Below are 13,234 nucleotides of genomic sequence, written 5' to 3'. Positions count from 1 at the left end.
CCATCATTTGCTGATTCCAAAAACATATAAATATGTTATATTTGGATTAAAAACAAGCTCTGAAAATTAAATATATAAAAATTATTATCAAAATTAAATTGTCGAAATCAATTTAAAAACACTTTCATCTTATTCCTTGTCGGTTCCTGATTCCAAAAACATATAGATATGATATGTTTGGATTAAAAACACGCTCAGAAAGTTAAAACGAAGAGAGGTACAGAAAAGCGTGCTATCGTTCTCAGCACAACTACTACCCCGCTCTTCTTGTCAATTTCACTGCCTTTGCCGTGAGCGGTGGACTGACGATGTTACGAGTATACGGTCTTGCTGCGTTGCATTGCGTTTAGTTTCATTCTGTGAGTTCGACAGCTACTTGACTAAATGTTGTATTTTCGCCTTACGCGACTTGTTTGTTGTTGTTGTAAGTAGCATCAGGTCTGCTACATGTTAGACTATGGCCAATTGATTAAATGTGTTCTGTGAAGAAAATTTCTTGTTCTATATTGTTGATTACTTTCAATATAATTATGTGATCATTGGAGAGAGTGAGTGAGTGAAAACGTGTATGCTTCCATGCATGTGTACGCTTGTTGTGTGTGTTCCCAGCACGCCTGGTTAACGAAATGAAGACAATGAATTCGAGTCATGAATCCCACACACACACAAACTATCTCTTTCTTCTGGCAGCAAAAATCAAAACAATGACACAATCACAGTAAGTCTTACCCTCTGTCATGCAGATTTCATCATAACTGACACTTATGGCATTCAACAATGATGTAACAAAAACAGAATTAGACATCACTTACACCTTTTCCAAATCTTCAGACCAAACTTATGATGTGACAATTAATGTGAATGATCAAATTATAGAACCTGAACACATACATTGAACCTAAACTACCTGAGTTAATGCTGAACAAGTCAAGGTAAATCAGTGAAAATTGCACTGCTCTTCATATTTGACTGAAAGTCCCTGAAACGAACCAAAGGAAATACTGAAACATAGGTGTAATTTTTCAAATCACTTTTCAGTTACGCACTTAGTCAAACAGAGTTGTTTTTCTTTCTTTTTACTTTTTTTTCGCTGCAACATTTTCAGGATGATTAAAAGCACTGCTACGCCGTTGTCTCAAATTTTGAAAAAAATACAATCAAGCTTTTTCACTGTGTCAGATGGTTCAACATTATGAGAGAAAAATATAACAGAATAATGACGTTACCACACAAAAATAAATATATGAAATAAAATAAAATGAAAGGAACATAAATTGTTTAAAGTTGATATTTCGTTGTTATGCTTAAGGTACTCACAGTGCAAATGTAAAGTATAATGCATGCACATTCATTTTTACAATCGACACATTTTAGAAAATGCAGTTTTCAACATAATTATGGTAACAACAACAACACAGCATAATATATCGATTGAAATTGGATTTACATATTACCTTCTTTGAGCCATGTGACATCTGAGTCCGACAAAAGCTCATATCTAGGCGGCCAGCGGAGACTACAAAAGAGCGCATGTTTTTGTGCAAATTCAATCGTAAAAACTAAAAGGAATTCTAACCAAAGTGGATCGATACATAAATATTATTTGTATTTTTGATCAAGATATGACATTTTACACTGATCGCGACAGTCATTGTTCACTAGCACAGTCTCAGAGGAACACTGACTCTCTCGGTCTTTGTAAAATGTCATAAAAGGGTCAAAAATATAAATAAGGTATAAGTATCTTGCATTCATAATGAATTGAGCCACTCCATTGAAACGCGTTTGAACTTGCATGACACATACACGACTGGCACCATGAATTTAAAGCGCAAAGACCAATCATTGAAAGCACTTCTAATTGCTGAAAAACCTCTATAACGAAGCAACCTATTTCAAAGGATATAATTGTTTAACTCCTCAAACATGTGTTTGAAAATGTATTAATTTTGTAGCTGCCTTTTAATAACATGGGTGCAACCTGGAAAATTCCAAAAACCGGCAAAAGTTGGGGTCCAGCTTTTTTAGTATTTAAAATGCCAAAAAAAACCTCTCCTGGAACAAAAACATCGGCAGCCGATGAAACCAAAAACCGGCTGCCGGCGTGTAGCCGGCAGAGTTGCACCCATGTAATAAGCACATTAAAGAGAATACATTTATCAAAATTCTGACAGGACAATACTGTCATCTGTCTAGACTCTGACAAACTTCAACCAATACTTCTGGCTGGTTTCTTTCTTTGTTCAGTTGTTGTGTTTTGCTTGTTTGTTTGTTGGATTGGTTTGTTTTTTTGGTTCGCCAGTTGGGCTTTTTCTTTTTCTTTGTTTGATTTTAATGGTTCATGCTTCCAGCTCAATGTAAAAAATCCAATGCAATACTCTCCTGGGTCAAAACACTCTTTAGAAAAGGCACTCAACAAACATCACACAATCGTAATGCACACATGTACAAAAACCTGAGCAATAAAGCCAAAGCCTTCAAAATATAGAGTTGCACATGCAAAAGAGAAGGATTTTCTACTGGAGTTTGCCTCAAGCAATGTGGACAACAGTATTACAAACAGAGACAGTTTCAAGAATGTGTTTGTCATTCAGAGAGATACAGAGACAGAGAGAGAAAGAGAGCGTGCGAGAATGAATGAGCATCAGTGTACATGTGCGTGTGTGTGTGTGTGTGTGTGTGTGTGTGTGTGTGTGTGTGTGTGTGTCTGTTAGTCTGTATGTCTGTGTGTGTGTCTGTGTGTGTGTGTGTGTGTGTGTGTGTGTGTGTGTGTGTGTGTGTGTGTGTGTGTGTGTGTGTGTGTGTATGTGTGTCTCTGTATCTGTGTCTGTGCAAGTCAGACTACTGCAAGCAGAGATTATAATCAACTGCAATGTCATGCTGACCTGACTTGCAGAACATTGCTATTCAAAAAATAATATATAGATATACATCTTCCAAAATCACAGACAACTTGTTCTTGATTTCACAAGCACCAACTTGAATACCCAAAGCACAGAACATAAGAACAATGGGTCCTGTACAATAGCTATTGACAGTATTAATAGAGAGACCAGCATGCATTCATTAGTGAAAACATCCAGCACTCGTAAGAGGCATAATGACAGTTGTGTCTGGTGTATGGTGTTACCATTGAAGTTGCAACAGCGTTGTAATCTATTCAGCATACAGATGTCGGTGAAGCTATCCAGCGATTGACAGTGGCACAGTGACAGTCTATCTATAGAGAATGGAGTCAGCGTTGATGACGCTTCCACAGCTTGGTAATCCATCCACCATGCATACATCAGTGGACATCTCCAGTACTTGTTGTCAGTAGTATTGTGACAGTTCATTCTCTGACTGGTGTCAATGTTTCTACATTCCATAGAGTTGCAATCTATACAGCATACAGATGTCAGTGGAAGTATCCAGCACACAATGTCAGTGGCACAGTAACAGTCTATTCATCCACCACACAACGTCAGTGACACAGTAACAGTCTATTCATCCACCACACAACATCAGTGACACAGTAACAGTCTATTCATCCACCACACAACGTCAGTGACACAGTAACAGTCTATTCATCCACCACACAATGTCAGTGACACAGTAACAGTCTATTCATCCACTACACAACGTCAGTGACACAATATAACAGTCTATTCATCCACCACACAACGTCAGTGACACAATATAACAGTCTATTCATCCACCACACAATGTCAGTGACACAGTAACAGTCTATTCATCCACCACACAACGTCAGTGACACAGTAACAGTCTATTCAACCGACGGTGTCAGTGCTTCTGCTTTCCACAGCTTTGTAATACATGTATATCCAGCATAGATAATTATGTCAGTGGCACTATGACGGTCCATGTGTTGTACAATGTCTATGGTGTCAGTGCTCCTGCTTTCCACAGCTTTGTAATATATCCAGCATAGTTATTTCAGTGGCACTATGACAGACCATGTAGTGTATGCAGTGTCTATGGTGTCAGTGGCACTATGACAGACCATGTAGTGTATGCAGTGTCTATGGTGTCAGTGGCACTATGACAGACCATGTAGTGTAGACAGTGTCCATGGTGTCAGTGGCACTATGACAATCCATGTAGTGTATGCAGTGTCTATGGTGTCAGTGGCACTATGACAGACAATGTAGTGTATGCAGTGTCTATGGTGTCAGTGGCACTATGACAGACCATGTAGTGTATGCAGTGTCCATGGTGTCAGTGGCACTATGACAGACCATGTAGTGTATGCAGTGTCTATGGTGTCAGTGGCACTATGACAGACCATGTAGTGTATGCAGTGTCTATGGTGTCAGTGGCACTATGACAGACCATGTAGTGTATGCAGTGTCCATGGTGTCAGTGGCACTATGACAGACCATGTAGTGTATGCAGTGTCTATGGTGTCAGTGGCACTATGACAGACAATGTAGTGTATGCAGTGTCTATGGTGTCAGTGGCACTATGACAGACCATGTAGTGTATGCAGTGTCCATGGTGTCAGTGGCACTATGACAGACCATGTAGTGTATGCAGTGTCTATGGTGTCAGTGGCACTATGACAGACCATGTAGTGTATGCAGTGTCTATGGTGTCAGTGGCACTATGACAGACCATGTAGTGTATGCAGTGTCCATGGTGTCAGTGGCACTATGACAGACCATGTAGTGTATGCAGTGTCTATGGTGTCAGTGGCACTATGACAGACCATGTAGTGTATGCAGTGTCTATGGTGTCAGTGGTGTGGTTTCCACAGTTTGACACACCTGTCCTGACCCCCTGACAAGACGGCGCCCTTCACTCTTGTGTTGAGGCAAGACACAGGGCCTGCAACAAAACAAACAAGATACAAGGGGGAAAACACAGAAGAGGCTTCTCCTTCTTCTTCAGCGTTCGATGATGGTTGTATCAATAGAGGCACTGTATAGATAACTACTATAATATGCAGCTTGTTGTTGATTTAGTTCTTATTGTTAATTAAGTATTTGAAAAAATGGATTGTTGAAGAAAACAATGTTTCAACCAAAAGAACAGGCCAACGCCAGGGGTTATAAGCTGCCATGGCCAGTCCTAAACAGATTGTTATACTGTCTTAGCTAGACTACAAACTGCTAGAGCCTACATACCTGTGTGAGCTTGGAGCTGAGCTGCCACCTGTCCTATGTCCATGTCCCACAGTCAGACACACCTTATCATACTGTCTCAGACTGCAAACTCATAAAGCCTACATACCTGTGTGAGCCTGGAGCTGAGCTGCCACCTGTCCTATGTCCATGTCCCACACCCGCAGGTAACCTTCCTTGTCCCCTGTCACCACAGCGCCGTTCAACGCTCCCACACACCTGTGATAAATATTGTGTAGTCTTCACTCAACATATTCCCAGTAGCATTTTTTAGACACATATGCATGGACTTTATACACCGTAATCAACACGGAGAGTCGTCCCCACAAGGTTCCAGGGGTATGAAAGCAGCAATATCATCGAGCGGCAAGCTGTAAACAACACACGAGGCTTCCGCATCCCCACCTGCAAGACAGACCAGTACAAGAACTCCTTCTTCGTACGGACAGTCGCAGAGTGGAATCAGCTGAGTGACGCAGACCTCCCAGCACGACCAGCCCAGCCAGCCAGCGCAGCATCTTCAGCGCTGAGACTGCCGTCATCAGGGCTGCCCCAACACTGACCACCTACAGAGCTCAGTTTTTAACATTTTAATAAGTCACTAAGAGCGAAAAGACATTGATGTGACGGGACAGTATATATGACTTGTCCCACCAAAGTCAGGACTTTTATTGTATTCAAAATTATTGTATGCACTCTCCCGCATCCGTTGCGAAGATGACCAACAGTGGTTCCTGCAACGTAACAAATCCAGATCCAGATCCAGAACACAAGGTAGGTTATTAGTCAACATTATTTTTATATCAATGGGTCATTTTTATATCAGCGGGTCAGTCTATTCCACCCTTGATTGACTTTGATGCATAAAGGATGGCTTGATGAACATACAGTTAAAATGATCAGTAACTTCAAAGTTAAATGTGACAATGACCGGTGACTGTAATCTGGCCTAAAGACTGAACTTGCAAGAAAAACACTACCTGAGGTCTTTCAAATAATTGCTTGCAAAAGTAACGTATTCATCTTGCAGCTTTTGAAACAAAAGCATGAATCTATTAGCTACATTATGCATTCATTAAAATTCAGGTCTTGCTCGCAGCTCACAGAATTTCATGTTGAATATCCTTGGAGAATAGTTCTGTCAGCGTTTCCATGTCAATGACCCTGAGCAGTCGGTCGGAGCCACAGGTCACGATGCGCTGGTGCTCTGATCACAGAACAGAAAGAAAAACCATCAGCACCAGCATCAAGTTCTTCTGGTAAAGGCAGTCTTTAATTGAGCCAGAAGTCGACTTTGTGAATATTTTGAAAAGTTTTTTTTTAACAAAAATTCAGTACCGAAGCTCCGTGCAGCGAGCTTCCTGAAGTAGATTTCACAAAGTCGACTTTGTCCAATTAGTGACAGGCTTCAGAGGTGGAAAACCCCAAAGATGTTATGAAAGAGAAAAAATTGTCACTGTGTCTTAATTTGCCCTACCAAAGTAATTGAAAGAGATACAGTGGAACCCTCCTTTTAAGACCACCACCCCCCCCCCCCCCCTCCCTAATTTAAGACTCTCCCCCTTTTAAGACGTTGCTTTTTCACACTGCCTCTTCATAACCTCTGTATGCATATCTCCATTTTATAAGTACCTCCTTTCAAAGACCTGCTTTTCTGAGATTTTTGGAGGTCTTGGAGGGTGGGGGGGGGGGCGGTTTCACTATACAAGAAAAGATACAGAATAATCTGCCATCACCACCTGTCAGTTTGAGCTAATTTGAAGTGTGGGAAGATTGTACTAAACACAACAATTGACCTTTGACTTATAATTGTCAAGCATGCTTGGGGCCGGGATACACTGATTTGCATCTGGGTTCAAAAACTAGAAGTTTGTAGTTTTACCTGAGGAGACGAGGCAGGCGTTCACTTCACCGTGATGCACTGCAGGAAGAAAAGACATGCAACAAATTTACTCGTCTTCAATATACTAATTAGCGTGGAAGGAAACTAAGTCAATTGCATGTCACTCCATACACAACATCACTTACATGCATGAAAAGCAAATACAAAGAAACAATACAAAGAAGCACATACTCTTACATGTATACGAATGCACAGAAATGAAATTTAAGTTGAGGAGTTAGTTACAGGTCTCAAGACCGATCCCATTTTATTTTGAGTCCACTGGCCTAGTCCACCTTTCTTGTCATGATAGATTTGCTATCAAGGGTCAAGGCCACTTCTCAAAAAGGGACGCTACAGCACGGACAAGTTTGCATCAAAGGGGATTCGACGTGGTTCGAAGGAATAAGTATTGAATTTGATGTTTTTATGTGGTCAAGTTATACCTCGTAAGGTTGAGGGGTAATTGACGCAATTTTTTTTGGGAAAAAACTGTGGCGATCAGTGTAGTTAGCGTTGAGCATAACTACAGGTCTTTGTTCGGAAAACAATGGCTAGATCAGCGGAATCTAGGTCATCCTGCAAGTGGGGGAATATCATGGTGTACGGTCATTCGTTTGTGCGAAGACTTAGCGAGTTCGCTGAGAGGGATGGGCTAGTGGATACTCATTTTGGATTTCAGCAATGCAAGGTGTCCATGAAGGGGGTCGGAGGCTGGAAGATAAAAAATCTTTGTGAGGCTGCCGACCATATGATTAGTCACTCGACTGAGTTGTTGATTTTGTTGATTGGGGATAACGATATTTCCCCCAGGGACTCGGCAGAACTGATCGCTGCTCAATTGTTGGCGACAGCCACGCATTTGAAGACGAAGTTCCACATCAGAGCGGTCATGATATGTCAACTAATGCCTCGATTTCATACTACAGGGAAGGGGCGTGCAATGCATGAGGACTACAATACCAAGGCCCAAGAGGTGAACGAAAAGCTGGCCGCAGAAGTGAATAACACGGCGGGGTTGTTCTTCTGGACACATGATTTTGTCTTCTTTCCTCAACAGAATGCCCAGAAATATAACACACTGAGGCGCAGCTTCCTAGCTGATGGGGTGCACCTGGCACCGTGCGGGCAGTGCAGACTGTATAAATCATTGAAAAAAGCTGTTTTGCACGTTGGCAGGGCAATGGGTTGTTAAAAGGGTCTGTCAGAAAAACAGTTACATTACAAGTGGAACAAGGTTTCACTGTCAGTGTCAGGTAAACAGCACGAGTGATTCTGGTACACAACTCCCACAAGTGTAGGGTAACTTACAGATACAGATACAGAGAACTAAAAGGCAGTAGTATAGGACGGGGCGTTTTGGCCCTTTTTTTGGGGGAGCCTACTTCCATGCCAGTAATAGTGGTAAGGGTTACGGTATTGATGTCCCATGATACCAGGTACTTGCGATAAGGAATTTCAGGGCGGTTGGTCATAGACTCAGAGCACGTGTGTGTGCTATGGAGTCACAGCCGGTGTGTGTGCTGGTGACATGAGACCATGTATTAGCGATAAGAAATTTCAGGGCGGTCGGTCATAGACTCAGAGCATGAGTGTGTGCTATGGAGTCACAGCCGGTGTGTGTGCTGATGACATGAGACCAGGTATTATCGATAAGAAATTTCAGGGCGGTCGGTCATAGACTCAGAGCATGTGTGTGTGCTATGGGGTCACAGCCGGTGTGTGTGCTGATGACATGAGACCAGGTATTAGCGATAAGAACTTTCAGGGCGGTCGGTCATAGACTCAGAGCATGTGTGTGTGCTATGGAGTCACAGCCGGTGTGTGTGCTGATGACATGAGACCAGGTATTAGCGATAAGAAAATTTCAGGGCGGTCGGTCATAGACTCAGAGCATGTGTGTGTGCTATGGAGTCACAGCCGGTGTGTGTGCTGATGACATGAGACCAGGTATTAGCGATAAGAAATTTTAATGCGGTCGGTCATAGACTCAGAACATGAGTGCGTGCTATGGAGTCACAGCCGGGGTGTGGCTGTTGACAGAAGACCAGATAGCAGTTGTAAGAAAATTCAGGGCGGTCAGTCTCGGATGATAGACTAAGACCATGTGTGGTTGCTTATGACTATGAGAGTTAATGGAGACAAATCCACCAATAAATTACATCTGACATTGACTATTTCAGGCAGAAAGCAGTCGGCGGCGGCACGCCACATAGTCAGAGTAAGATTGAAGTGTTTAATTTATTGCAGCTGCAGAATCGGTGGACAACCAGTATCGTGTGTTGTGTGTGCGTGAGTGCATGGTTGTATGGCTGTGCACGTTAGCATGCATGTGTGTGTTGTGTGTGCGCGGGTGCATGGTTCTATGGTTGTGCACGCTAGCATGCATGTGTGTGTTGTGTGCGCGCGAGTGCATGGTTGTATGGCTGTGCACGCTAGCATGCATGTGTGTGTTGTGTGTGCGCGAGTGCATGGCTGTGCACGCTAGCATGCATGTGTGTGTTGTGTGTGCGCGAGTGCATGGTTGTATGGCTGTGCACGCTAGCATGCATGTGTGTGTTGTGTGTGCGCGAGTGCATGGTTGTATGGCTGTGCACGCTAGCATGCATGTGTGTGTTGTGTGTGCGCGAGTGCATGGTTGTATGGCTGTGCACGCTAGCATGCATGTGTGTGCATGTAAGTGTGGGTGTGCTAGCATGCATGAGTGTGTGCATGTGTGTTTGCCTGATGTGTTTGCACTGACCAAAATTCTACAGTACGAGAAAGAAGTCTGTATGCCAGACTTGCATATGGACTGCTTACACATAGGCACAGTCAGCACTACGGCACTTCTAAGTAAAAGCCCGGCACAGAAGATCTTAGAATACTGTGCACAAATTGTCAGACATAATGAAACCATCCCCTTCTTTCCCTATTTTTGCAGGTTATGCTGGGCTTCTGAGCAGACAAATGCGGAAAAGAACTTGATGGGATGGGATGTTATTTGATGTTGCTGTCTGATGTTGATGTCGTGTACCAAAAAGAATTAAAAACTGGTATAAAAAAATAAAAAATAAAAAATTGATGGGATAGCATGTGTTTAGGTCCAACAGACACTACCAGCACAGTGAATAAAAGAACTTTCACACACAAACCTGACAAGGTGTTGATGAGAAAAGAAGTGTTTAAGTCACACAGGCACAGAGAACCCATTAAATATTCACAGAGAGAGAAAGTGAGAGAAAGAGAGAGAGTGTGTACAGAGATACTAACACCTTTAAAACTACTTTCTTTCTTTTCTTTATTTGGTGTTTAACGTCGTTTTCAACTACGAAGGTTATATCGCGACGGGGGAAGGGGGGAGATGGGATAGAGCCACTTGTCAATTGTTTCTTGTTCACAAAAGCACTGATCAAAAATTTGCTCCAGGGGCTTGCAACGTAGTACAATATATTACCTTACTGGGAGAATGCAAGTTTCCAGTACAAAGGACTTAACATTTCTTACATACTGCTTGACTAAAATCTTTACAACAAGAGGCGAAGCCTTCAAGGCTCCCGTAAGAAATCAACAAACAGTAACATAACACAAACTCACTCACTCCGTAACACACACACACAAACACACACACACACACACACACACACACACACACACACGCACACACACACACACAGTTAAAACTAACGCATCATATCAACTCCATGTATAATTTTCAAAAGAAGGCAAACAGATAAAATGACTAGGGTAATAGGTTAGGTACCTGCCATGTGGGCACTTTTTCCACTGCTGTCCTCAGTCCTATACTTTTCATCAAGACTTGTCACCATGCCGAGTAGATCTAAATTCGGAAGTCTTCATGTGGCTGAGGCATATATCTGACATAGCGTCGATCTTGTTGTAGGTTAACCTCCTTTCTGAAACAAATGGCAAAATGCGATTAGTTATGATGACTACAACCTACACAAATATAAACAGTGTTTTGAAACAGAATAGTCAGGTTATACAAGCCACTTTACCTATGCAGCATGGTAACCCTACAATATGCGAAACATGTCGACTGCAGCAGCCTGGTTCTTAAAATAATTCTGACGGTCAACACAGCCAGAAATGCCAACAAAGACAAGAAAGCTGTGGCAAGGTAAGCTTACCAAACGTTACATAGCAAATCATATGATAGTGCGTAAACAGCAAACAGTAGATCTACAATCAAAGAGAGGATCGAGTCTGGAATGAAACGCGATACAGATCTAGCATTCAAAAACTGTCTTTCACGTTCAAGGAAGTTGTTGCAAAGTACTTAAGACTTACTAAATTGTACAGACAAAACCATGACAGTGCATGTTTTGAATCTGAGGAAAAAATCGTGATCATTTTGACTTTGAGAACAGATTCATTCCGTTTCCTTATATCTGCATGTTCAAGTAAATGGTGGACAGTTTTTTTCGGGCAGAGTAAACTTAACTTGAGACTCTACTGCAAGTCTTGAAATTCACATAAATCGAACCACGAGCAAAGACATCCAAACATTACAGGCACTTTAGATCAACTCATTTCACTAGAGGTGACTGCCTAGCACTGTGTTTGACATCCGTGTCTGCTGAAATAAAAAGAAATTAAAACAAGAAGAGCAAACGCTCGATCGAGTCACTTTCGCAGTTCTGAATATTATATGAGGCATCAGATTGACAGGAAGAAATTGCTATTCACAACACAATACAGATGTAAATAATTTGATGTAAAGAATAATCCTATAAAGTTTGAATCAAATCCGATGAATAGTTTCAGAGATATGATATTTCAATTTTTTTCCTTCAAGACATACCTGTGACCTTGAAAAAGGTCAAAGGTCACCAAAGCCGACGTCAAAGTGTAGAGGTCACTGGGAGTCACGTTCACATAAAATTTGAGCCCGGTCACTTTTATAGTTTCCGAGAAAAGCCCAACGTTAAGTTGTGTGTTGCCGAACAGAAAAGGCTAGTTATCTCCCTTGTTTTTCTGATAACGTTCGTAAAAGGCTACAGATGTAAATACTTTGATGTAAAGAATAATCCTACAAAGTTTCAATCACATCCGATGAACTTTGTCAAAGATATAAAATGTCTAATTTTTCCTTTGACGCTGACCTGTGACCTTGAAAAAGGTCAAAGGTCAACGAAACCATCGTTAAAGTGTAGAGGTCATTGGAGGTCACGACTAAACAAAATATGAGCCGGATCGCTTTGATAGTTTCCGAGAAAAGTCCAACGTTAAGGTGGTGTCTACGGACGGCCGGCCGGACAGACTAACACTGACCGATTACATAGAGTCACTTTTTCTCAAGTGACTCAACAAAACGGATTAACAGTAGGTGACACGTTATCAGAGTGGGAGACACTAGATCTGTCTCTGAACTTACCGGGATACGGCTGCAAGATCGACACTGACTGCCGCGCTTTCGACAGCTCTTCCTCGCGTGGACATTGGAAACACGCTGTGCAGATCAAATTGTAGGAAATCTCCCTTTGGTATCTTCTTTATTTACTTTTCTGGAGCTTAGAAACCGAACAACATGAAATCGTCTTCCCCGGCGAATCGGCGAGGTGAGAACTGGACCACAATCCTTCGCGCGACCCCTGACCTGATCTTGACACCTGACCTGCCGTCTACATGCCAAACACGACACAAATCAGTCAACTGCTTGTACCCCTTCAAAACCCCCCACCACCCGTTTTCTTTGGATACACGCTTTAACTACACACATGCCGACACAATGTTGATCATTGCTTCAATAATTTGAAGATGGTGCTTGAAAATTAACCACGTGAAATGAGTATTTCGGTGTTTAGCCAAAAATGTTAAAGTTTCTACCACAGACATACACACATACATACATACGCACGCACGCACAGACAGACAAAGTTTACCATCGCATAGGCTACACTTACGTGAGCCAAAAATTGACTATATTCTATACAAGAAACACTTAACAAAGGTAAAAGGAGAAACAGAATCAGTTAGTCGCCTCTTACGACATGCTGGGGAGCATCGGGTAAATTCTTCCCCCTAACCCGCGGGGGGTCTTTAAAACTACATGTATCATCAAAGTATATTAGCCTGTAATTGTGTACACAAAAAAAATGGGATCACTGACACAATGTGTTAAAAATCGCTGTGTGGAAGAATGGAAAAACAGTGCGCAGTCAGCTAGTGGTTGCCGATCTTTCGAAACGCTCTTGTGGGTAGCGCACTACTCATGAAGTCCGAGCAG

At 42.1% G+C, this 13,234-nt stretch overlaps 1 protein-coding gene across 1 annotated transcript in view; it reads right to left on the bottom strand.

Moving 5' to 3' along the window:
* Positions 1-708: 708 nt before the first annotated feature.
* Positions 709-13,234, bottom strand: part of LOC138962716 (protein FAN-like) — a 47,219-nt gene continuing 34,693 nt past the window's right edge. Inside the window, exons 28-31 of the mRNA XM_070334648.1 lie at positions 7,006-7,044; positions 6,228-6,330; positions 5,233-5,342; positions 709-4,827 (exon numbers count right to left, since the gene is read on the bottom strand). Coding sequence (XP_070190749.1) covers positions 4,736-4,827; positions 5,233-5,342; positions 6,228-6,330; positions 7,006-7,044 — 344 coding nt within the window. The 3' untranslated portion in view covers positions 709-4,735. The remainder of the gene's footprint in view (positions 4,828-5,232; positions 5,343-6,227; positions 6,331-7,005; positions 7,045-13,234) is intronic.

Source organism: Littorina saxatilis, linkage group LG1 (assembly GCF_037325665.1).
Source record: "Littorina saxatilis isolate snail1 linkage group LG1, US_GU_Lsax_2.0, whole genome shotgun sequence".
NCBI lineage: Eukaryota > Metazoa > Mollusca > Gastropoda > Littorinimorpha > Littorinidae > Littorina > Littorina saxatilis.
The sequence above is the reverse complement of the archived record's forward strand: the minus strand, read 5'-3'. Positions and strand labels throughout refer to the sequence as shown.